The 23,847-nt window shown below is 41.0% G+C and overlaps 1 protein-coding gene across 1 annotated transcript; it reads left to right on the top strand.

Annotated features, from left to right (window-relative positions):
- Positions 1 to 569: 569 nt before the first annotated feature.
- Ms4a12 (membrane spanning 4-domains A12) lies at positions 570 to 12,549 on the top strand. The gene is made up of 6 exons (XM_036184122.1): positions 570 to 842; positions 7,870 to 8,001; positions 8,798 to 8,854; positions 11,341 to 11,457; positions 12,154 to 12,264; positions 12,442 to 12,549. The coding sequence occupies exons 1-6, from the start codon at positions 570 to 572 to the stop codon at positions 12,547 to 12,549; spliced, it is 798 nt and encodes a 265-aa protein (XP_036040015.1).
- The last annotated feature ends 11,298 nt before the right edge of the window (positions 12,550 to 23,847 follow it).

Below are 23,847 nucleotides of genomic sequence, written 5' to 3'. Positions count from 1 at the left end.
TCTCCATGATTAAATGTGGACAAAAATTACTAGTAATCCTTAAAGAAGGAAGAGGAGAAACTACACACCAAGAACATTGTGTTCAGTATCCTGGGATTCGTTTTTTGAGATTTTCTCTGTAAACCAACGTCTTGTATTCACAGACGTCAAACAGCCCTGGCATTTTTATAGGAGCACTTATTCAGACCATGTGTTCAGGGTCCTGACATTTCAGTCCCCCTGCCTTTCTGTTACCCTTCATAAGCAATGAACTCAGGAAAACACACACACACACACACACACACACACACACACACACACACGCATGCATGAACATACTACAAAACTAAATATGAAGAACTGAAAACTAACTGATTTCCATCATCCCCTCTTTTACTTCTTTTGAGTCCCAGGATATGTGGGATTCTAAGATCAAATGAGAATCATATTTATGTTGTTTGTCACTAGCCAATATTTTCTCACTTGCTCTCTCCATTTGCATAGAAAATTGACACTTGACAAGATGTCCTTTAATTTCTTATCTTGGTAAATGTGTTACTTTTGTATGTTTTTGTACTGCTTAGGACATAATGACGTCTTCCCAGACAACTACCTACCCTGGAATGCATGTCACCATTCCTAATCCTTACCCACCAACAAGTTCCATGGCTCTTCATCCTCAACAACCTCTGGGGTTTTTAAATATAGGAAACCAAGTACAGACTGGGCAACATTCCTTCATTACATCTCCAGGAATCTTCACTACCAGTCAGCTGGGTCTAGAAAACATGTCAACAGTACATCCAGCTCCAGGAATAACAACAACCAACACCAACATTAAAGATGCAGCAATAGCTCTTGGAGTGAGTATATTTGCCACTAGAATTTCCATGTTGCATTTGCAAGATTTCCATGCATCTGTCAGTTGTAATAGTATATTGTCCAATGAGCAAAAACATTTGAGGATTATTCTAATAATTGTGTCTTTCCCAGAAAAAAAAAATGATCAGACTGTGTATGAGTCACCCTGGTTAATTTATTTAGATTCAGTCATGAGTCTAACAGTTGACAGAAGGCTCTCCCTAGCAGGAAGATCCAGTAATGGTGACATGACAGGAGCCTAGCTATTTCTCACTTGATCTCATTGTTGTGAAAGTCTTTTTAGACAACCTCACTTCTGTCTTTGGACTGGTTTTAAATGTATATCCTATAAAGATGAATTAACTTTAAAGAGATCATTGATAACTGTTTTAAAGGGAATGGAGCTGCTAGCAAACAGTCTGGGGAAGGTAGAATGTGAAAAAACCTTGGAAATGTTATGTCTTCATTGCTTTACTTCACAAAAGTTGATTTGAACTGGACACCCACAATCTTGTTCTTATAAGCATCATAAAGCCAGCCTGACTTGTCATAAAGACTCCATGCTTAGACAGAAGTGACCATCATTTGCTAAGCTTTTCCCATGCTTCTTCACACACTTCTACCAATGTGTCACGTCTTTTCCTGTGTACAGCTCCAAAATCTTGGCTACAGGAGTTGGTAGACAATAGGTGCCCACTATGTATTAGAATTCTTCTAGCCGTTCACTAGCTAGCAGATTTTGGTAGTCTAGTCAAGTCACAGTGTTTCAGGCAAGTAAAAGTAAACAATACCCCACCCTCACTCCAGCAGCCAATCTACACTGGGAAGAATACTCCCCTGCCAAGTGGAGTACATTCTCTGCAAACTCAGTTCACAAAGCCAATCCACACAGTTGTTGAAAATATCTGGGAGTACAAGGCAGGCTCAGTCTCTTCTGTCAGGGGGCCTATGGCCTATCTGGAGAAATCAGGCTGTACATATAACAAGGATGCAATCTAGAGAGTGTGTTGGGAGGTGAAAAAAATTATATATAGATACTGAATGAGGTAACCCAGACTAAGGAAGACAAAAATCTGTGTTCTCTCTCATATGCACATCCTATCTTTTACTGTTGGGGGAGCGTGAGTGTGAGTATGGGCTACGAAACTAGAAAGGAGATCACAAGAAGAGAAAAAGAGGTGTTGCAGAAAGGAATACATGTAACATGTAACCAGAAGGGAGGCTTCTGGGAATGGAAGGGTATAAAGAGGTGCAGGGAAATAGATAAGATGAGAGGAGAAAGAAAATATCAATAATTTCAACAATTTCATTTGAAAATGCCATAATGAATCCTAGTACTTTATATGCTAACTTAAAAATTAAGTAAGTAATATACAGAGTGTAAGAGGGAGAAAAAAAGCAGGCAGTGAATGGGTAGAAAGTTGAAGTTCATCAAGATAGGAATTCCAAACGCATGAAGTTCAGAGTGAGCCACATAGATATCAGGACAAGAAAAGATGACTAGTGTAAAGTCTTCAGATGAAAAATGCATGGATGTAATTGATGAACAAGAGGGAGGCCAATAAAGAGATCAGAATGCACAAAGGAAGGAGCAGCTGGAAGGAGGCTGGGGGGAGATGGGGGCATAACTGATGGAACATCTGGAGCAGACAGCTTTGGCTTTTCCTGTGTGGAACAAGGATTCATTTGGAGCATTCTTCCTGGTAGAAAAAAAAAAAAACATATGCAATCCAAATATATTTAAAGAAAAGGTGAAGTTCTGCTTAAAAACAACAACACACAGTTGGCAGAAGCGGAGTCCTCTCCATGAGGACTGTGAAGCTACACCCCAAGTTATCACAGTACCTCAGGGACCACAGATGGGGGTAGAATATCTGTCATCCTCCACTCAAAACCATTGTGAGGGTTAGCTTTAATTGTCAACTTGGCACAACCTAAAATCACCTGAGAAGAGAGACTCAATGAAGGATTGTCTGCATTGTGTTGCCTTGTGAGTATGTCTTTGAGGGTTTGTCTTAATTAAATTAATTGATATGAGGGAACCCAGCCCACCATGGGTGACACTATTCCCTAACAAGGGAGTCCTAGGCAATATAAGAGTGGAGAAATAAATCTGAGCATAAGCAAGCAAGCAGGTGTGCATGCATTACCATCTTAAGTGATATGATTAGCTCTTTGAAGTCTCTGCCTTGGTTTCTGTATGGTGATAGACTATAACCTGGGATTATGAGCTGAAAATAAACCCTTCACCCTAAATTACTTTGTGTCTATGATATTTTTCACAGCAACACAAAGGAAACTTGGGAAGAAATCAGCATAGAACATGCTGAATGTCAAAATGATTAAGGCTATGGGCAATTTTAATCAATGAAATGTAAAGCCAGGGCTATACAGGTAGAAAAGAGGGACCAATAGGGATTAAAGCTGTAACTGGCCCTCATCAAGATGACAGCAAGGATGGGAAATTTGTACTCAGATTGTGCTCTTGGGGAACAACTTGTGGAAACAAATCTGAAGTAATATGCAGGAGTTTCCAGTCTGAGATGTAGCATTGGCTAAAACAGGTCCATTAGCTCTCAGAAGCTGTATCTAAAGGATGATGTATATATGTGGGTGTGCAAGAGTAATTACTCAGAGGGAATGTTCATGGCTTTCACAAGTTTCAATGCATTTCAACAATATATTATTATTTTAGCACATTTATGAAATTGTTATTTTTCTTTTAATTCAATTTAATTATATTCAGTACCTATTTCTTGAGGAAATAAATAAACACAGAAGTTTCTGTGGCAATGGTCTTCCTGGATAGATAAAATACAAGCATAAATGTGAGAAGAAATGGACTATGGGTATGTTACTGAGCTTTGGACCAATATAGCAACTGTTGCTTCTCAGAAATCTGTAGCTGGAAGTTTTTCTGGTCACACCTGGCTCACAGCCGCTCAGACGCAAATAAACACATAGATGCTTATATTAGTTAAAACTGTTTGGCCTAATGGCTCAGGCTTCTTGCTAGCTAGATCTCACACTTAAATAATTCTTATTTATGTTTAGCCACATGGCTTGGTACCTTTTCCCAGTTCTACCTTCACATCTTGCTTCTCAACATGGTGGCTGGAAGCGTCTCCTGACTCAGCCTTCCACTTCCCAGAATTCTCCTCTCTCTTTGTCCCGCCTATACTTCCTGCCTGGCATTTTATTTATACAGAGCGATATCCACCTTTAACTACAGAAATCCATGTTTACTCTACAAAGAAAGTGGTGAAAAGAGTTACAAAGAAGTAAAATATTTATCCCTTATCATTGGTAAAATACCTCTTACCTGGTATGATAACAGTTGCATATGAGCATTTGAAAAACAAACAATACAAGGACTAGAAAGATGGTGCCGGGGTTAAGAGCACTGGATGCTCTTGCAGAGGACCTCAGTTCCACTCCTAGCACCCACTTGCTGGCTCATAGCTGTTTGTAGCTCTAGTTCCAAGGGATCTGACTACCCTCTTCAGGCATCCTTGAGCATCACCAGGCACATGGGTAATGCATAGACATGCATACAAGCAAAACATCCATACACAGAAAATAAAATAATAATAAATTTTAAAATTAAAGAACATGAGAGAATATAAAAGCAAGTAATATCACATGCTTTATGTCTTAAAATGCAAGTGGAATTAAAGAAGTAAAAAGTCTATATGACTAGTATAATAACCAAGACAACTCAGAATGGGTGGAACCAAGCTAAGCCTGAAAGGACAGATGGCAAATGAGTTTTGGAGTCAGTCCACTGCCCTGCATTCTGGGCATCTGTCCCTTCATAACTGTGTACCCTTGGGCACTTGATTTCTTATGGCTTTGTGTTGCCACCTAGTGGTTGATAGAGTGACATGCAAGATGTTTAAAGCATTGCCAGATGTTTAAAGCATTGCCAGTATGATTAATACTCTAGGTGACTTCATCTTCGTTGACTCCTTTTTTTCATGACTAGCATTGCCTGGGCAGGGAGCTGTGCTACTTCTGCAAGACAGTCGCTGTCACCTCAACACATCATTCTTTGCAAACTCACGGGGGACACTAAGACATTAAGTAATCACACTTTTAATAGGCTTCTCTGTAGACCATTCAGAAAACAAACAAGGCCTCTTAAAAATGTTTGTAGTTTGTGTGTGTGTGTGTGTGTGTGTGTGTGTGTGTGTGTGTGTGTGTGTGCATGCGTGTGTGTGTGTGCTCACACACTCAAGCACATACATGGACGTCAGAGGGCAATTTGCAAGACTCAGCTCCTACCATATGGGGTCTAAGTATCACACTCTGCTCATCAAACTAGACAAGAAATGTCCTTACCCACTGAGTCATCTCACTGACCCCTCAAACAAGGGTTTTTATTAATTAATTACTAATTAATTAATTAATTTCCAGTCCAATTACCGTTTCCCCTCCCTCCTCTCTTCCCAGTCCCTCTCCTCAACCTTCACCCCCATTAATTCCTCCTCCTTTCTCTTCAGAAAACGGCAGGCCTCCCATGTGTATCAGCCAGTATATCAAATTGCACCTCCTTTCCTACTGAGACTGGAAAAGGCAACCCAGTAGGAGGAAAGTTCCCAAAAGCAGGTAACAGAGTCAGAGACAGCCCCTGCTCTCACTGTTAAGAGTCCCACAAGAGGACCAAGCTGTTACAGTTACAACTGTAACATATATGCAGAGGGCCTCGGTCAGTCCCATGCAAGCTCCCTCGTTAGCAGTTCTGTCTCTGTAAGCCCCTATGAGCCCAGGTTGTTTGAGTCTGTGGTTTTCTTGTCTTGGCTCCTCTGACTCTCACAATACTTCCTCCCTCTCTTCTATGTGATTCCCTGAGGTCTGCTTACTGTTTGGCTGTGAGTTTCTGCATATGTTTGCATCAGTTGCTTGGTGGAGCTTCTCTGAAGACAATTGGGCTAGCCAACAACCTATGAGTATAGCAAAATATCATTAGGAATCATTTCATTGACTATTTTTTTTTTTTGATCAGGCATGTTTGGTTCTATCCTGCATCTCTGGGCTGTCCAGACTCTGGGTCCTAGCCCTCCAGGTGGTGTCAGTGGTGGGCTCCCTCTCATGGTATGGGTCTTAAGCTAATCATTGGTTGGCCATTCCCATAATTTCTATACTACCTTTACCCCATATTATCTTGTAAGCAGGGCAAATTGTAGGTCAATGGTTATATGGGTCAGTTTGGATCCCAATCTCTCCATTGGAAGTCTTGCCTGATTGTGGGAGATGGCCATTCAGGCTCTGTATCCCCCATTGCTAGGAGTCTTAGCTAGGGTCACCCTCATAGATTCCTGGGAGTTTCCATAGCACCCTGTTTCTAGCTCATCCTAGAGAGGCCCCTGGTTCCAGTTGTCTTTCCCAGTACTCTCTCCCTTTATCCTCTCCCCACCTGATACCTCCTGTTCCCATGCCCACCCTTCCCCATTCAGACACACACACACACACACACACACACACACACACACACACACACACACATCCACCTATGATGTAAATTCTATTCCACCTTCATAGTGAGATTCATGTGTCCTCTCTTGATCCCTCCTTATTACTTAGCTTCTTTTGGTCTATGGATTGTAGCATGGTAATCCTTTACAGCTAATATCTTGCTATAAGTGAGTACATTCCATGTTTATCTTTCTTGGTCTTGGTTACCTCACTCAGGATAATCTTTTGTGGAGGCCCACAAAGGTTTCCTAGTGAGAGCTGAGCTTGCTTGTAGTTAGAAGTTTTCCCATGTCCTGCCCAGTCCTGCAGCTGCTCAAACCCAAATAAATACACAAAAGTGTATATTATTTTTAAAGTATGGCTATGGCAAACCGTTTCTATGAATCAATAACTTACCATGTGGCTTGTGGCTTACTGGTACTTTACATCTTGCTTCTCCTGGCAGCAGCTAGCAGTGTCTGCCTTGCCTCTCCTTTCTCTTCCTGTCTTTCTGTTTGGATTTTCCCATCTGACTCTAAGCTGCCTTGCCATAGGCCAAATGGTTTTATCTCTTAACCAATCAGAGCAACACATATTCACAGCATACAGAAAGACATCCCACAGCACTTGCTTTACCCAGCAGAGCTGCATTAGAGGATTGCTTGACTATGTGCATGGTTTCTAGGGGATTGGAAAGGTCTACACTTGGCTGAGCTATGGGGAAGTCTTTTGCTCCACCCCCTGGCATTCCTATCAACAGCCCTTTAGAAGAGACAGGAGGGCTAGTGGATAAGGATCCAGGCCCTCCCAAGGCTATCCTGTGTTTCTATCTGTTTCTCTCCCCTCTATCCTTCTTTTATCCCTCACTCCTCAAGAGTACCCTGAAGTAAAATGTGGGAGCCAGTCTCCCAGCCAGGCTCCTACAATCTTTTCTATTTCTATCCATTTATCAGCAAATTTCATGATGTCATTGTTTTAACAACTGAGTAATAACTCCATTGTTTAGATGAACCACATTTTCTTTATCTTCTCTTTGGTTGATGGACATCTAGGTTATTTCCAATTTCTGGCTATTACAAATAAAGCTGCTATGAACATAGTTGAGCAGGTGTCCTTGTAGTATGGTACAGCACCCTTTAGTATATGCCCAGTCGTAGTATATGCCCCGAACTGGGTCTTAAGGTAGGTCAATTCGCAGTTTTTTGAGAAACCACTATACTGATTTCCAAAGTGGCTGTTGAAGTTTGCACTCCCACCAGCAACTTGTTGGTCTTGTGGTGTTTTTTTGTTTTGTTTTGTTTTGTTTATCTTAGCCATTTTGACAAGTGTAAGATGGAATCTCAGAGTCATTTTGATTTGCATTTCCTTGATGTCTAAGATGTCAAACAACTCTTTTACTTGAGGCCCTTTCTCCCGAGTTGTTTCAGTATATATCAAAGTATTCACTGTTTGGGTGAATTCTCAAGGATCCTGGAAAGACAGATGGTAAATAAACAGGAGTAACTGCAGTCGCAAAGCCTCACAGGCTAGAAATAAAGAAGTCATTTTTAGATGCCTCTTTGTTTTCTTTTTCAGGCAGTCCATATCATAACTGGATTGATGCACTTTGGCTTTGGAGTTATTCTTGGGTTAATGAGCACCTATGTGTCTTGGACATTTTCCTCTACTGCTTTTGTTGGTGGATATCCATTCTGGGGTGGAGTCTCTGTGAGTAGATTCCTGGGATACCTCTTCCTATGCAGTATGGGTGTCTCCAGCCTGTTCACAGCTCAATTCTTGATGAATGACATGTCTGAGGGCTAGAGAGCTTTGAGAAATAATTTCTCTGTTTGAGTAGAAGAAAGGAGGGTCTATCACTCCCCACTTCAAACTGGCAGTTTAAACTCACTCCAAATGCATGTGCAGATCAAGAACCAATGTGTTGGATGGAGAATCATGAAAGGGGATGATTGGAAATATGACAAAAATAGGTCATTGACAAGATGAGATTGAGGACAAGATGAGGTTGAGGACAAGATGAGACTGAGGACAAGATGAGGCTGAGGACAAGATAAGATTGAGGACAAGATGAGGCTGAGGACAAGATAAGATTGAGGACAAGATGAGGCTGAGGACAAAATGAGGCTAAGGACAAGATGAGGCTGAGGACAAGATGATGTTGAAGACAAGATGAGGTTGAGGACAAGATGAGGCTGATGACAAGGTGAGGTTGAGGACAAGGTGAGGTTGAGGACAAGGTGAGGCTGAGAACAAGATGAAGTTGAGCGGGAGGCACAATCATCCAAACAAACTCAGAGTCATCTGTAAGAGGTGTTTCTTTCTTCACATGCAAAAAAAAATGAGGGTGGGGAATCAGAGATGTATCCCCTAAGAGTTAATCTTAAAAAACTGAGCTGTAGGTAAGGAAAACCAAACATACATAGCTAGAGCAACTTCTTATATAAGGAGAAAGTCCCAGGCACAGCAGAGAACCTACCATTCATGAATTTGTCTGTTTCTATAGTTCATTGTGTCTGGCTCACTCTCCATATCAGCATTCAAGAAATCCTCTCCCTGTCTGGTAAGTTAAAAAAAAAAATTATTTCTACTTTAAATTCCTTTAAAGACTGGTTTGATTTACTAGCAAGGGAAACTTGAGATAGTAGATTCAAAGAGTGCAGATGGGAACTCTCTCAAAATATCTGCCAGCTGCTGGGTAATGACTGTGCTGGCACAGGGGAGGGGAGCAGTTTGCCACCGAGAAAGGCAGAGCACCACATCCAGGCTCTTGAAATCACAAGAATGGGAATTAGTACAGATAAGTGTTGTTTAAGCTTTAACCCAATGGCTCCCAGGTTCTGTTGGGTCACACACCATTCAGGGTAAAACCAAGGAAGAATCTAGGAGCCAAACCCCATCTACATGCCACTTCAATAACAAAGTCTGGGGTGTTCACTGCTGTTTCTCAGCTCTATCTCAGATCTTCACTTTTCACTCGTGTGTAATTCCTATTCTTATTCAGGTTGTCTCTGTTGTCAGTTCTTGTTTGTTTGTTTGTTTGTTTTTGTTTTTGTTTTTCGAGACAGGATTTCTCTGTGTAGCTTTGCACCTTTCCTGGAACTCACTCAGTAGCCCAGGCTGGCCTCGAACTCACAGAGATCCACCTGCCTCTGCCTCCCAAGTGCTGGGATTAAAGGTGTGCACCACCACTGCCCGGCTCTATTGTTAGTTCTTTAAGATGCTTCTTTAAAAGCATCTAGTTCAGAGGACAAGAAGAGCACATGGAAATGTCCACAGAGATGGGGGTTCAATGCTTCCAAGCCACAGCATGTCCAATTTCCTGGCTTAATGGTAAACCAGGAAAAAGACGTTTTCCCCTAAACCTAGAGAAGTTGTTTCAAGACTATGTGAAGCTATGCACAAGAACCAAAAAAAGCGGGGAGAAATGGGAACATGGAATCATGTTGTCTATGCGCTCCAGATAAAACAATGGATCAAGCTAAAGTTAGAATCAGCATAGCTCTGATTAGTCACATCTACTGTAATCAAAAACAAAAACAAAAAAAATTAAAATTAAAAAAACCCAGAGCATCCTTTTCTGTACAGGTCCTGCCTGCCAGAGGTTGTATAGAAAGAGACTGTCTTTGGGGTTGATACAACTAGATAGGAATGTATAAAGTCAGACCATCTCATGTGTGATGGCTGTAAGAGTTAAAAGTGATATCATTTTAAATATAAAACAAAATACCTACCAGAGAATAATGCCCATTAGTTTGTTCTTGTAGGTGGAGAGATGGCCCAGCAGTTAAGACTGACTTGGCCACTCCTCTAGAGGACCTGAGTTTCATTCCCAGTATTCACCCAGTGACTCATGATCTCTGTAACTCCAGGTCCAAGGGATCTGATGGTCTCTCCTGGCATCCTTGGGCACTCCATGCTCATGGTACATAGATATACATGCAGGCAAAACACCTACAAATTTTTTAAAAATTAAATAAATCTCAAAAAATAAAAATCTTAGGTTTGTACTTTTATTGTTTTTAGAAAGTAGAATTGTATTTTATTTTATTTTATATTTTATTTTTTTATTTTGAGACAGGGTTTCTCTGTGTAACAACCCTAGCTGTCCTAGAATTCACTCTGTAAACCATGCTGGCCTTGAACTCACAGAGATCCACCTGCCTCTGCCTCCAAGTGCTGGGAATAAAGGTGTGCACCACCACTCTCAGCTGCTTTTGAAATTTTTACTTTAAATTTTTTCACACAATATATTTAAGTATATTCTCTCCCCTCCCCCAGCTCCTCTGGGATCTTCCTGACCTCACTACTCATCCAACTTCATGTTCTTTCTCTTTCACAAAAAACAGGAAAGAAAGGAAGGAAGGAAGAAGGGAGGGAAGAAGGACGGAAAAGAAAGAAAGAAGAAGAGAGAAAAGGGGAAGAGAGGGAGGGGAAAGGGAGAGAGGGAGGGAGGAAAGAAAGAAAGAAAGAAAGAAAGAAAGAAAGAAAGAAAGAAAGAAAGAAAGAAAGAAAGAAAGAAAGAAAGAAATAGCAAACTCTTCCCCATAGATCCCTGACCCCTGAGAGGAGGGGTTTGATGAAGGCATCTCATGTAGGCTTGAGTGCTCCAGTCTCTCACTCTCTGCACACTGTCCATTTGTGGGTCTCACAAGGCAGAGCTGTTATTGTGAACAAAACTCATATGTAAATGTAGTAAATGAACTTCTGCTTCAAATTATACTTATTTGTTTTATTATATTTCTATTATTTGCAATATTCACAGATTTTTAGAGAAGACTGACATTTAGGATACAGAGTAATTTTCACAACTACTCAGAAGGACAGAAGAAAAACATTCTATCAACTTCAAATATTGTTTCATGCTAGGGACATAGCTCAGTGGTAGAGCACTTGCCTAGGATGCATCAGACCTTGAGTTCAACCCTCATTATGATCAAAACTAAAATAAGATGTCAATGATTAAGAACCATTAACCTGAATAAACTCCCACTCCCTTTAAATTCATTTGTCTTCTACATGATGTACTGTTCTTATTGCCTCCAACAGGTGAAAAGCACCCTGGTAATGAACATCATTAGCGCTATCTGTGCCTTTGTTGGAGTGATTCTGTTGCTGTGGGATCTGAACATCAATGGCTACAATCATCAAAACTATGTGATAGTGGTGAGTACCCTGCCATGGACCATATGACTGCTCTCTCCTCACTGCCAGAGTATATCTGTTGTTGTCTCCTATTTATTACACAGCAGCTCCATTGAGAAAAGTCTCTCTGTTTCTAACTCTACTCCTAGGAATGTGATTGCTAAAAAACAAAGTGAGAAAATTACATTTGCAGATAGATGAAGTCAGAGACCACCCTGTTGCCATGGCAGAAGCAATGGATAGAGCTTGGCAGCTCCAAAATATACTCAGAATTTCTTTTTCAGCACTTTAAAATTATGCATAAATAAGATATCAAAGTTTTGAGTGGCTTTTTTAGAATGAAAACAGAGATGAAAGTTGTCTGCTCATGTGCAATCAAGTCCCTCTGATTATTTCTTTATTGTCATCAAATGCTTATTTTGGAGAAATAAAAATTAATTTTGACGTTTCTTTAAAATACCAGAAGAATTTTCTTTTCAGCAAGTAGACTATTTAGGAATATTAGAAAATAAGTGTGTGTGTGTGTGTGTGTGTGTGTGTGTGTGTGTGTGGTTTTTTTTCTTTGCAACAGTCTCCTTGCTGTTATTAAAAAAAATATATCACTCACAGAGTGAGTTGAACATGAGTGAGATAGCACTTTTGATGAGTCAGGACATATCTGAAATCTACATGAGACCCTCACATTCAGCCTCACATTCTATGTATTTCTGATTTCAGCTTTCTGGGAAAGGAGTTACAGGTGTGCTGGCAATGTTTTCCTTGTTGGAGTTCAGCATAGCAAGTACCATGGCCTACTTTGCTAACCAAACCATGCTCCATGGCAACAGGGTAAGTTGAGTCTCTTCTTTATAAAAATAACCTGAATACACATTGCAGAAACACAGGCTCTCATGTCTGCCAAACTCCACTGTGGGCTGACTACAGAGCTCTCTGTACTCCACTCTGCTGGGACAGAGGAGAATAAATGGACTGTTAACAACACTGCTTGTTTTTTGTCCTTTCTAGTCTGTCCTGGCTGTTCCAACTGTGTATGCGACCAACCCCTTGATGCAAGAGTCTTTCCCAGATCCTCCAAGCTATGATAGCATCCCACCTTATGCTCCTAGACAATAACAGGCATAAAGAATCACTGGTACAATTTGATATAGTAAAATTCTCTGGAAAAAAAAAATCTTATGAAGCTGGTTTTTACTGCCCACGGTGCCTACAAATCTATTTAGTGCCTGTATTTGGAATTCGTTCCAAGGCTAACAGTCACTGGGTCTTCAGTCAGGGCCTCTTTCTGCTTACCATTACTAAACCTGTAAAAGGGGAAGGACAAGGGGCTGAAAACTGACTCTGCAGTGCTGTTAACATTGGAAACCTATTCATGTTCATTCTTCCACAATAAAATGTCATGGGGAACATAAGCCTCTTTTGATATCTTTCTGACAGACGCTGGCAAGCCTGATGTTTCTTGAATGGAGGTTTACATAGTGTCCAGTCACTTGAGTTCCTCAGTCATCTTCCCCATGTTATGTTCAGAAACCACAGGTCCAGTGGCATTTATTGGGAGCCTCATTATTTTATACAGCGACACAATCTCCAACCAGCTGACTGGTATTTGTATATTTTTATTAATTTTTTAATTTTATAAATTACCATACACGGTATTCGATATCACTGTGGATTTGGGGGGGGTTGTTTTGATACATCTTTAATTAAAATAAAATTACATTACTTTTCCTTTCCCTTTCCCCCCTACAGCCCCTTTCAAGTCCCCTCCCTCTGACTTTTCCCATGTCCCCACACTCCCAAATTGATAGCCTCTTTTTTTATTATTGCTGTGCTATTACATATATGACATATATGTATATATACATATATGTAAGCACAAACACATAAATATAACCTGCTTAGTCTGTTTTGTGCAAATGGTTTCAGGGCTCACCACTTTGTCTGGATAACCAATTAGGGGGTTCATCTATGAAAAAAACTAATTCTCCCTCTTAAGGTAGTCATTGGTTCCCTGTAATTCTGTGTCTACAAGTAGGACCCCATGAGCTCTCCCCGCCTCCCACACTAGCATGTCAATTGATACTGCCACTGTTCCAGTCTTGTTTATGTAGCCATAGTACCAGAAAACACTGCACAAGCTGCTAAGAGAAGAAAGCATTTAACAGTCCTACCCAACTGGGACAATCATGAACCACAACAATGACCAGCATGGCAAGATACCCATAAAGGTGAGGAGAGTGGCACTGACCGTCTGTGGTAACCAACAGCTGTCTAACTGGACTTAGGCCATTCAACAGGAGGGAAATTGTGCCTGCTCCTAGAAACCTAGCCAACTTCTCAGGACTCATGAGGTCATGGATCTTAGAAGAGAATCTACTACCATTATTTTACTAGGCCAGCATAATTCCTAACCACAGTCTAAATCTTATGCTTACACCCACCAATAAGTGCAGCTGCCACCCCTCATCAAATACATATAGCAAATGAAGAGCATCACAGAAAACCACACTTGGACACAATGCCGAGATCAGTGGGTCCTGGGTGTCACCAACCCCAGTGGACACATCTGCACCACAGATCATACATCTATGGCCCAGGGCACGTGGTAAAAGAGGAGGTAGAAAGATTGTGAGAACCAGAGTGCTGTGAGACAGTCTGTCACCATGGCAATTTTGGATGAAGTGTATTTTAATAGTCTCCTTCCCCTCACTTACCCCTCCCACTACCCTTGACTCCTCCTTTCAAGTCCTCCAGTCTCTTTGCCTCCTTCATGTCCCATGTGTCCTTTTGTCTGAGCCCATCCATCCTTGTCACGAATTTCTCTTCTTTCTTGATCTCCTTCCAAGTTTTGAAAGCTTTAGTCACAAATTACATTTGTATTGTGAGGGTATGCATTTGCACATCACAAGCCAGGTCTGCATATGAGAGAGAATGTGTGGCAGCCTCTGTCTTTATGAGTTTGGTAATCTCACTTAATATTGATCTACCCAAATCTCAAGCTTCCTTTACTTTATGCAGATGGAAGCCATGGAAAAACAAAGGGTGGCTTCTTCAGCACAGGCAATTAAGGTCTTTGAGTGCCAAGGAGCCATGGACTGGATTAATTGATCCAAGGACTTATAGCTCTTAGTCCTGAAAGACAGAGGATCATGGATCCAAGGGAATAGACTTACAGGTCTAGGTTGGGGGTTTATAGCTCTGGATCTCTACTGTCAGCAGCTCTACACTCAGTGACCAGCAATCAATGGCTCTCAGCAGCCACTAGTGTTAGCACTAACAGGCAAAAGCCAGTGTTTTGGCTTTCAGATCCTGAGGCTCCTAATAGCAGCTATCATTATAGCTCTTGGTCCTTAAAGATCAGAACCTTGGCCCTGGGACCTCTTCCAGCCAAGTAGAGCCCACAGTCTCACACAGGCTTTAACTTTGACAACCTTCCATGGTCTTGGCTTTCTAGTTATTTTTTTAAATTATATTTATGTCTTAATTTTACATATCAGCCATGGGTTCCCCTGTCCTCCCCCTTCTGCCCCTGCTCCCACCTTCCCCCCAGCCCCTCCCCTCCATTTCCATCTCCTCCAGGGCCAAGACTCCCCTGGGGATTCAGCTCAACCTGGTGGATTCAGTTCAGGCAGGTCCAGTCCCCTCCTTCCAGGCTGAGCAAAGTGTCCCTGTGTAAGCCCCAGGTTCCAAACAGCCAGCCCATGCGCTAAGGACAGGTAGTTCATTTTGCTTTACTCCACCATCCCATGTCATCTCAACTGTCTCAGTTCCCTACAGTTTCTGCCTCTGATCCTTCCCTGGAACTCTGTCCCCTCCTCTTTTCGGTTATCAACTTAGCATGCTCTGCTCATGATAAAGATCACAAGTAGACAAGAAAAGATCATTCCAAGAGAAACGGTTTGATGGGCTCTACTGTTACAAAACAAGGGTACAGCACAAGAGGCTACCCCTGGCAGACTTGAAAAGTGAACCAAATATCCTAGTTGTATGCCCAGAAGAGTGGAGCAACATGCAAATGAAGCAATGTCATTGCCACTAATCACCGCCTAGCTTCCAGTCCCACTAGGCACAGGGTGAGAACCGATCACAAGCTTCATGTGGAAGCATCAGTGAAGTCCTCCGATCATGCCTAAAGAAAACAGTTGCAAGGAGTGCAGGGAAATCAGGATTACCTAGCAGGTACTCTGGCTTTTCTTTAGTGATGTCTTTTTCATGAATGGAGCCAGGGAAACAGGGGTCATGGCTTCAATGCTGTGCTACCTGCAGGTGGAATAGTGTGTCCTCAAGGTGTCATTAGAGCATTCAAGTGCAATAGGAGTCCCTAACACACAGGCCATCAGAAGAGGGGCTGTTGGGTTGACAGCTCTCTGCCAGAGGCAGCTCAACACCTGGGAAGGATCTGACCAAGATCAGACTTCTTGTCAGTTAAAAACTTGGACCAGCTGGAACCCAGTGACTTAACTCACTTAAAGAAACACTGTGTGTTAGCAGCTGTTTACAGGAAGGACCTGTCTAGAAATATAAAATAACTATAAAAGGAGTGCTTTCAGCAAGGTTGACATTTAAAATAAATGTGCAATATATTTTATATTTCACTTTTCTTTAAAAGTGATAACAATGACAATAGCAAGTATTTCGCTCTCTGTGTGCATTGGTCTCATTCTGAACATGGATCTTATGTCAGTATGCTTGGTACAGCAACCCAGCAGGTTGTGTTCTATGATTAATATGGCTTTAAAATGACAGAACTCTGGCATGCAGCAAACAAAAGTTGAAGAGCAAGTTAGATAGAAGTAGATGGAAAGCAAGTAGATGGAAACAGTTTGAATATAAATAAGCCTTAATTTGTTCACTAATTGCTTCAAAATACATTGTACTACTGCTTTCTGTCCAAATGCCACTATATAAAATTTACATGTAGATATGTGTTAAATATACTATAAATATATATATATATATATATATATATGAAAATACACATAGGTATGTGTTAAATTACTACAAATATATATATGTAAATACACATAGGCACCTATGCATATGCAAATAGTAATGAGTTTTCTTGGAGTTTCTACATCACTTAAATGCCATTCTGTAATGAAATACTACTGTTTTACAAATTGTTTTTCTCCTCCTTTTTGGCATTTACACTATTAGGGCAATATGTTAAGTCTTGTATGTTGTTTATTTTATTTCAGTGTTGTATCATTCCTGTGACACATACATCATCAATTTTTTCCATGTTTGAAGACGAGAGATTTGAGAACATTAAGGGTCTTCTCCACAATCATCTAGTTTACAGATACTTGAGTTGAGAACCTTACTCCAGCAATCTAAATGGAGCTCTGGAGTTCACCCCCTCGCCCCTTATTTCCTCCAAGCCATCCCTAGGAGAGGCTTTGGCTTGTGACAGCCATGGGATTGTGTAAATAACACTGTTGAGAAATCACAAGGTCCAGGAATGGTTCTCCACATCAGTTCTGGCTGTGTGTACTCCACTGTTTTACTCTCCAACTTGGCTTTTTCATCTGTGAAATCAGGATTATAAGCTAGGAGTGAGTACTGAATGGGAGTAGGAAATGACACTCAGCTTAAAAGTCCATATCACATGCTAAAGTGCTGTTGAGGAGCACACATGCTGGAAGAGCCAGAGTGGTGAAATATGACGTTAAATTGTAGGTACAGTGATTACCTGCAAACGGATGGTATGGAAAAGTGTTTGCCTGGAGCATGGCAGAGCTGGTAAAATTCAATAAACTATTAGTTTTTAAAAATGAATCCAGGTAAGATTAAAAACATTGATGGAGCTTATGTTAGAAAGAATGTGGAGCAAGGGGAACACTCCTCCACTGTTGGTGAGAGTGCAAACTTGTACAGCCACTTTGGAAATCAGTATGGTGACTTCCCAAAAAACTGGAAATCAATCTACCTCAAGACCCAATGATACCACTCTTGGGCATATACCCACAGAATGCTCAATCATCTCACAGGGATACTTGCTCAACCATGTTCATAGCAGCTTTATTTGTAATAGCCAGAACCTGGAAACAACCTAGATGGCCCTCAACTGAACAATGGATAAAGAAAATGTGGTACATTTACACAATGGAGTATTACTCAGCTCTAAAAAACAATGACATCATAAAATTTGCAGGCAAATGGATAGAACTAGAAAATATCATCCTGAGTGAGGTAACCCAGACTCAGAAAGACAAACATGGTATGTACCCACTCATAAGTGGATACTAGATGTAAAGCAAAGGATAACCAGACTGCAACCCACAGCTCCAGAGAAGCTAGGAAACAAGGAGGACCCTAAGAGGGACATAAGGATCACCTTGGGAAGGGGAAACAGAGGAGATCTCCATGAGTAAACTGGGGATGTGGGGACAGTAGGGGGGAGGGGATGGGGGATGAGAACATGAAAGAATGGGATGGTTGAGCTAGGGGAGGGATGGAGTGGGAGATCAATGAAAAGAGATATCTTGATAGAGGGAGACATGGGATAAGGGAGAAACCTGGTGCTAGGGAAATTCCCGGGAATCCACAAGGATAACCCCACCCCAGATTAGACTACTAGCAATAGTGGTGAGGGCGCCTGAACTGGCCTACCATGGTAATCAGATTGGTGAATACCCTGTCATCATAGAGCCTTCATCCAGTAACTGATGAAAGCAGATGCAGAGATCTACAACCAAGCATCAGGCCGAGCTCCAGGAGTCCGAGTTGAAGAGAAGGAAGGGGATTATATGAGCAAGGGGGGTCAAGATCATGATGAGAAAATCTACAGAGCAAGTGAAGCAAGCTCACAGGAACTCATGAACTTTAGGCCAACAGCTGTGGAAACTGCATGGGACTGGATTAGGCCCTCTGAATACAGAAGACAATTGTGTAGCTTGGTCTGTTTGAGGGGCCCCCGGCAGTGGGATCAGGATCTATCCCTGGTGGCTTTCTGGATCCCATTATCTATGGTTGGACACCTTGCTCACCCTTGATGCGGTGAGTAGGGGCTTGGTCCTGCCTCAACTGGATGTACCAGGCTTTGCTAACTCCCTATGGGAGGCCTTTTGGAGGAGAAAATGGGAGGGGGTCAGGGGAAGGTGGTTGGCGGGGGGAGCAGGAGAAGGGATTAGAGGGAAATCTGTGGTTGGTATGTAAAATGAATAAAAAATTTAAAATAAAGTGAAGCCAAGTGGGTCTGGAGAGGTTAAGAGCACTGGTTGCTCTTACAGAGGACCTGGGTTGGATTCCCAGCACCCACATGGTGACTCACAGCCATCCATAAGTGGTTCCATCCTCTTCTGGCATCAATGAGGATGGCACACATGTGGCAAAATCTCTGATCTAGATAGATTTATTTTTGTTTTCTTAATGAGAAACCCTCAGAAAAAAATGTCTGTTTTCTCTTGCATGTCTGTAAAATGAAATTCCTCCTACCAGCTTGGACAAGGTTTTATTTTTATCAAGGCTGACACTCAACAGGATCCTGACAGTGACCCCTTAAACAGTGATATAAAGAAAACTACAGAGGCATGTGGTTCCAGTACATTCTCTCTTAATGTCTTTTGTATCCTGGGAACCAATTCAAGATAAGTTAAAAATATAACCCACAGGAAGAAATAGTCAAGATGACAAAGACTAAAAATAAGTCCTCCTGCTAGTTAGACTGTGACTGTTTGGCTTTTCATCATTAAAAGATATAAAACTTTACTAAACCAAATGATAAAAATTAAAAAGACATGAGTTATAAATTCCCAAATCTAGATGATAGGTGGAGACAAACCACTGTTGTTTTACTGGCTTGTGTAACAAAATGATCAAATCTAAGTTCATTTCCAAACAGTTTAGATTAATAAAAAGAGACACCAATCTTGGCGGTACATGACAAGAAGGGCTCATCAATTCAGAACTGACTCTGCTTGTGGGTTCTACTAAATCCATAACTTTGAAGTTGAAGAACACTCAACTTTGTTGCTCTTTCTAGGGCGCAAAGTGTGCCTAATATTGTTCATTCTCATACACAAAACATAAAGGAACACTAATGTCCCTGTGAGAACACTAATGTATTATACTACTCGAGGATAACAGCAAGTCAGAGCTCATGAGATGGCTCAGCAAGTAAAGGCACTTACCACCAAGCCTAAGTTGGCTCCCCGATGGTGAAAGGGGAAAACCAACTAGAAAGTTGTCCTCTGAACTCAACACACACCTATGGCATGCACACATGCATACACACACATGCACGCATGTGGAGAGAGAGAGAGTGAGAGAGAGAGAGAGAGAGAGAGAGAGAGAGAGAGAGAGAAATAAAAACAATAAAACTAGTAGCTCTTAATAATGACCCACCAACCAGTACATAATTAAAGGAGTAAAAGAACCTTGGTGTTTTATTTTCTCTTATTTGAAGGGTCTTTGGAGTCTCAATGTTAGGAAGTTAGCTATGAGGTTAAAACACAGTCACTCAATTTCTAGTCCAGTCTTTCATGCTATAGAAAGTATGGTAAGAGTCTCAGTAATTTTAAACCCTGTGCATTGACTCTTTTGAGTAATTACACTTTAGGAGTGTTAAAAATATTTAGAAAAAAAAAAAAGGTTCTTTATAAATAAAAGAATTTAACTATCATCCACTAAGTATTTGCAACTTAAGCCAGAATTCTAACTATTCCAATACACCTAGTTAAATATTCCAGGAATAAATGAAAGCTCACTGCATGCTGTGGTTGAAGGAGCTTCTACTTCTACTGCCCAGGATCTTTAACCCCTTAGGAAGTCCTCAGTGCTCCTCAGTGTCGGCCTGTGCTCACCAGAGAACACTGCTTTCTCTTCCAGTCTCCTCATCTGCCTCCCGGATCTGACTCTTTTTTACCTTTTCACAGTGATCTACATACATTTCTCTTCACAAACATTGAACTACCGCATGCAAATTAAAACCTCTCCAGCGGGTAGGTCAATAAAAGTCCTTTTGGCCATTTCCTAAACAGTCTCTTCATTAATTTCTTTAGTAATTTACATTTGGAGGAAGGAGGAAAGGGTGTGAACTATTAACTCAGATACTTGCCTTTTTACAAGTTGAGGCCTTCTGAAGTGTGTGGTAAACGACCAAGTCTCTGCAACCGTTCTATATTGGGAGCAATACCGCTAACGAGACAGTCTTGGATCTATGTCCAGGAAAGCCATTACAAGAGATTCCAGAAGGTGGTTGAGGGGTTGGCTCACCGCATGGCCTGCTGGCCCCAGTGAGTCTGCGCACTAGTTCTCATCCCTTTGCCCTGCGGAAGGGCTGTTGCCCTTGACAACCCAGGCGGCCTGAGGAGCTTGACAACCAGCTGAGCGCTAGACTGCGCTGCTGCCTCTGATGACTATGCAGCCAGGTCTAGTGCCTAGAGCACCATCCACCGTGATCTGTCTCTTCAGCCTGACTCTGGGCCTGATAGCGTGAACTGGATCCTTGGGACTTGGAACAAGTGAAATGTGAGGTAATGGTGTCCCGCTTTACTTTTGCTAAGTGTCAAAATGGACATGGAGTCTGGAGAAAAGAGAGTGAAGGGGAAAGACGAGGGTGAGCACATCTCCATCTTTTATGCCCTCTCATTTTGACCTTTAAAAAAAAAAACACTTTAATTTTGTTTAGATTCTGAGATATTGCCCAAATTGCTCTTGAATTCCTGGTCTGAGCAATTCACCTGCCTCAGCCTCACAATTAGTTCCTGGGAACTATTCATTCTCACCGACTCATCCTAGATTTTATCTAGCACTGAGTCCTGGTATATAGATGTACCATGAAGTGAGATGGAAAGTAAAATATTTAACGTCATTATAACACCGAGATTATCCACCAATCACCTTAAGTAAAATGCTCATTAAAAATATCAGTCAGGAAAGGGGGGCAAAGGAGGGATGCATGTGGCATTAAGCAGGACTGGTCATGAACATATGGAAATGAATTTCTTTATTTCTGGGGACTCAAAGTGATTTGAACTGGTCTTGAAAATCAAAAGTTAGAACACACCATGACAGGAATTGTGGGGAAAGTGTTAAGACAACAAACTGGGTATTAGCTAATTTCTATATCAGCAGACTTTCCAGAAAAGGTTACTGCCAGAATTGTTAGGCTCCAAAATTGGAAAGGACATGTGAGATGAGGAAGGTGAGCAGGGAAGCTGTTCATGAGGAATTCATGTGTCCTCTGGAGATTCTTGTTCTTCATGTGTTCTTGCAGAAGACCAGAATTCAATTCCTCGTACCCATATTAGGAAGCCCACAACTATCTTTAACTGAAGCTCCAGGGAATGTAATGTCCCCTTTCATGGGCATCCAAACACATGTGCTGACACACAATATTTTAAAGTAAAATTTTTTAAATGTTTTACATCGTTTTTCTTACACACACCTCCAAGGCTCAAGGAACATCATGGGAGAGGAGGTAGGGATATTTAAAACCAGAAATTGGGGGAGGGGTTATGAAACATCATTCTACAGACATAAGATGGTTGATACACCATGAACTCACTACAGATGTGGTCACCTACACAAGATTGGAGCTGTCAACCTTTCCATCATGAGAGGGGGAAGGGCTCAGGAGGCTTTACCCCACCCCGAGGGACTATTGATAGTTGATGGTGGCTGAGGGAAAGAGTATCACTTTTTTCATTGGTGTAAGCCAGAATCCAGGAAATCACCTCCCATCCATGTTCATGGAGGCAGCCTTATTTAACTCAGCAGTTCAGACACATGAAAAGACAAGAAAGCAATAAGGAGACTGGTCAGGGAGGAAGGGAGCTTTGGTAGAAGAAGGTGGGGAGATAAGACAGACAAATAGAGGTGAGAAAGACTAAAATTCATTACATACTGATGAAACTGCCCAAAATTAAAAATTAATTACTTCTTAAAAATCATCTTTCAATTGCTTTAGCTTTGTGTGAAGACAATAATGGGTTTTATCTCTGCTAAAGATGCTAATGATAAATGACAGACATGATCTCTCTCTAATTGTTACCGAATGTCTGTGCTAGTTTTAGCGTGATAGTCGGGCGAGGAGGAGCAACTAAGGAGCCTGTCCTTTACCTACTTCTAGATTAGTGATGGGATTACCAGAAAACAAAAACAAATGAATGATTATTTGTTTAATTTTACAGAATTGGAATCCTTAATTGGGTTGCAGAGCACCCAAATGTTTTTCTTTTAAAGAAAGAATTCCATGAATACGCTTTTTTTCTTCCAACAACTGAGCATTTTAAAAGGACATGCCATATACTTTTTCTGATTAGCATTTTTATGAGCTCTTCACTTGTATGACTTTACTGTGGACCCACTGAGATTACAGATACGTTAATATTTTACTCCCCAGCTTTACGCATTCTGTTTTTACCAACATGGTACAAATGTGAATCAACTTATCTATACTCACAAAATGACTTACGTTTCTATTTTCTGAAAACGGATATTAACATCATTCTTGACATGACATTTCATTATTTCCCTACCCAAGTTTTGTAGTTCTTTGGATATCTATCTAGGCATGGTAGAGAAATTAAACTTGGCTGCCTTTAAGTCTCAACTCGATTGCTCCTCTGAAAGTATACAGCTTATTTCAATCACATGCTTTCCCTCCTGTTGCATTAACAGGCATTGAGAAAATAAATTTTAGAAACTAAGGATTCATGAAAACAACCAAGTCATTAGATGTGAACTTGCAGCATCATTTTGCCAGTCTGTCAAAACTAACTTCTTTCAGAAAAGATCTAGGACAAATATTTATATGGCCAGTCATGTGTCATGACCTGTGTCACTGACTTTTGCATATGTGTATGTATATGTGCACATATACATATCACCAGTAATTACAGAAGAAAAGGTCATGAATTCAAGAGGGCATCAGGGGACACAAGAGGAGTTGGAGGGAGGAGAAATAGAAATTACAAAATACAGTATACTCATACATAAAATTCTCAAATAAATTTTGAAAGAAGAAAATGCAAAGTATGTCTAGCACTAAGTTGAATGTGAATATAAATTAATTATTGAAGCTTTACTGAAATATTTTAATACTATTCTCTAGTTGATCTTTATTCTTTATCATCTAGAAATTCTGTTAAGTAGTAAAAGACAACATGTGCAGAATATCAGCATTTCCTAGTCACAGAAAGAGACCTTTTCATTCTGAGGTTGTTATTCAGAAGAGGTAGATGTGCACTAAGGGATGTGAGAAGTAAAAGTATAGGAAGAAAAAACTGTGGCTTCTGAGTTTGGGAAGATTGTTGTCAAACACCAAGAATCAGATGTATGAGTATTCGCTGAGAAAAAGCATGTGTATGTGTTTCATATTCTTTTGTAGAAATCTGACAATAAAGATATCACTGAAGGTTAGAAACAAAATCAACCAGAGGAAATTCTGGAAGTATGGGATGTGGAGAA

Source organism: Onychomys torridus, chromosome 1 (assembly GCF_903995425.1).
Source record: "Onychomys torridus chromosome 1, mOncTor1.1, whole genome shotgun sequence".
Classification (NCBI taxonomy): Eukaryota; Metazoa; Chordata; class Mammalia; order Rodentia; family Cricetidae; genus Onychomys; species Onychomys torridus.
This window is presented reverse-complemented; position numbering and strand designations above follow the sequence as displayed.

What these genes read in the sequence shown, in the direction of transcription:
- Ms4a12 (XM_036184122.1), top strand. Translation starts at nt 570, where the DNA reads ATGACGTCTTCCCAGACAACTACCTACCCTGGAATGCATGTCACCATT. An exon ending in ATGCAGCAATAGCTCTTGGA is followed by an intron (nt 843 to 7,869) that starts GTGAGTATATTT and finishes TTTCTTTTTCAG; the next exon opens with GCAGTCCATATCATAACTGG. An exon ending in CCATGCTCCATGGCAACAGG is followed by an intron (nt 12,265 to 12,441) that starts GTAAGTTGAGTC and finishes TGTCCTTTCTAG; the next exon opens with TCTGTCCTGGCTGTTCCAAC.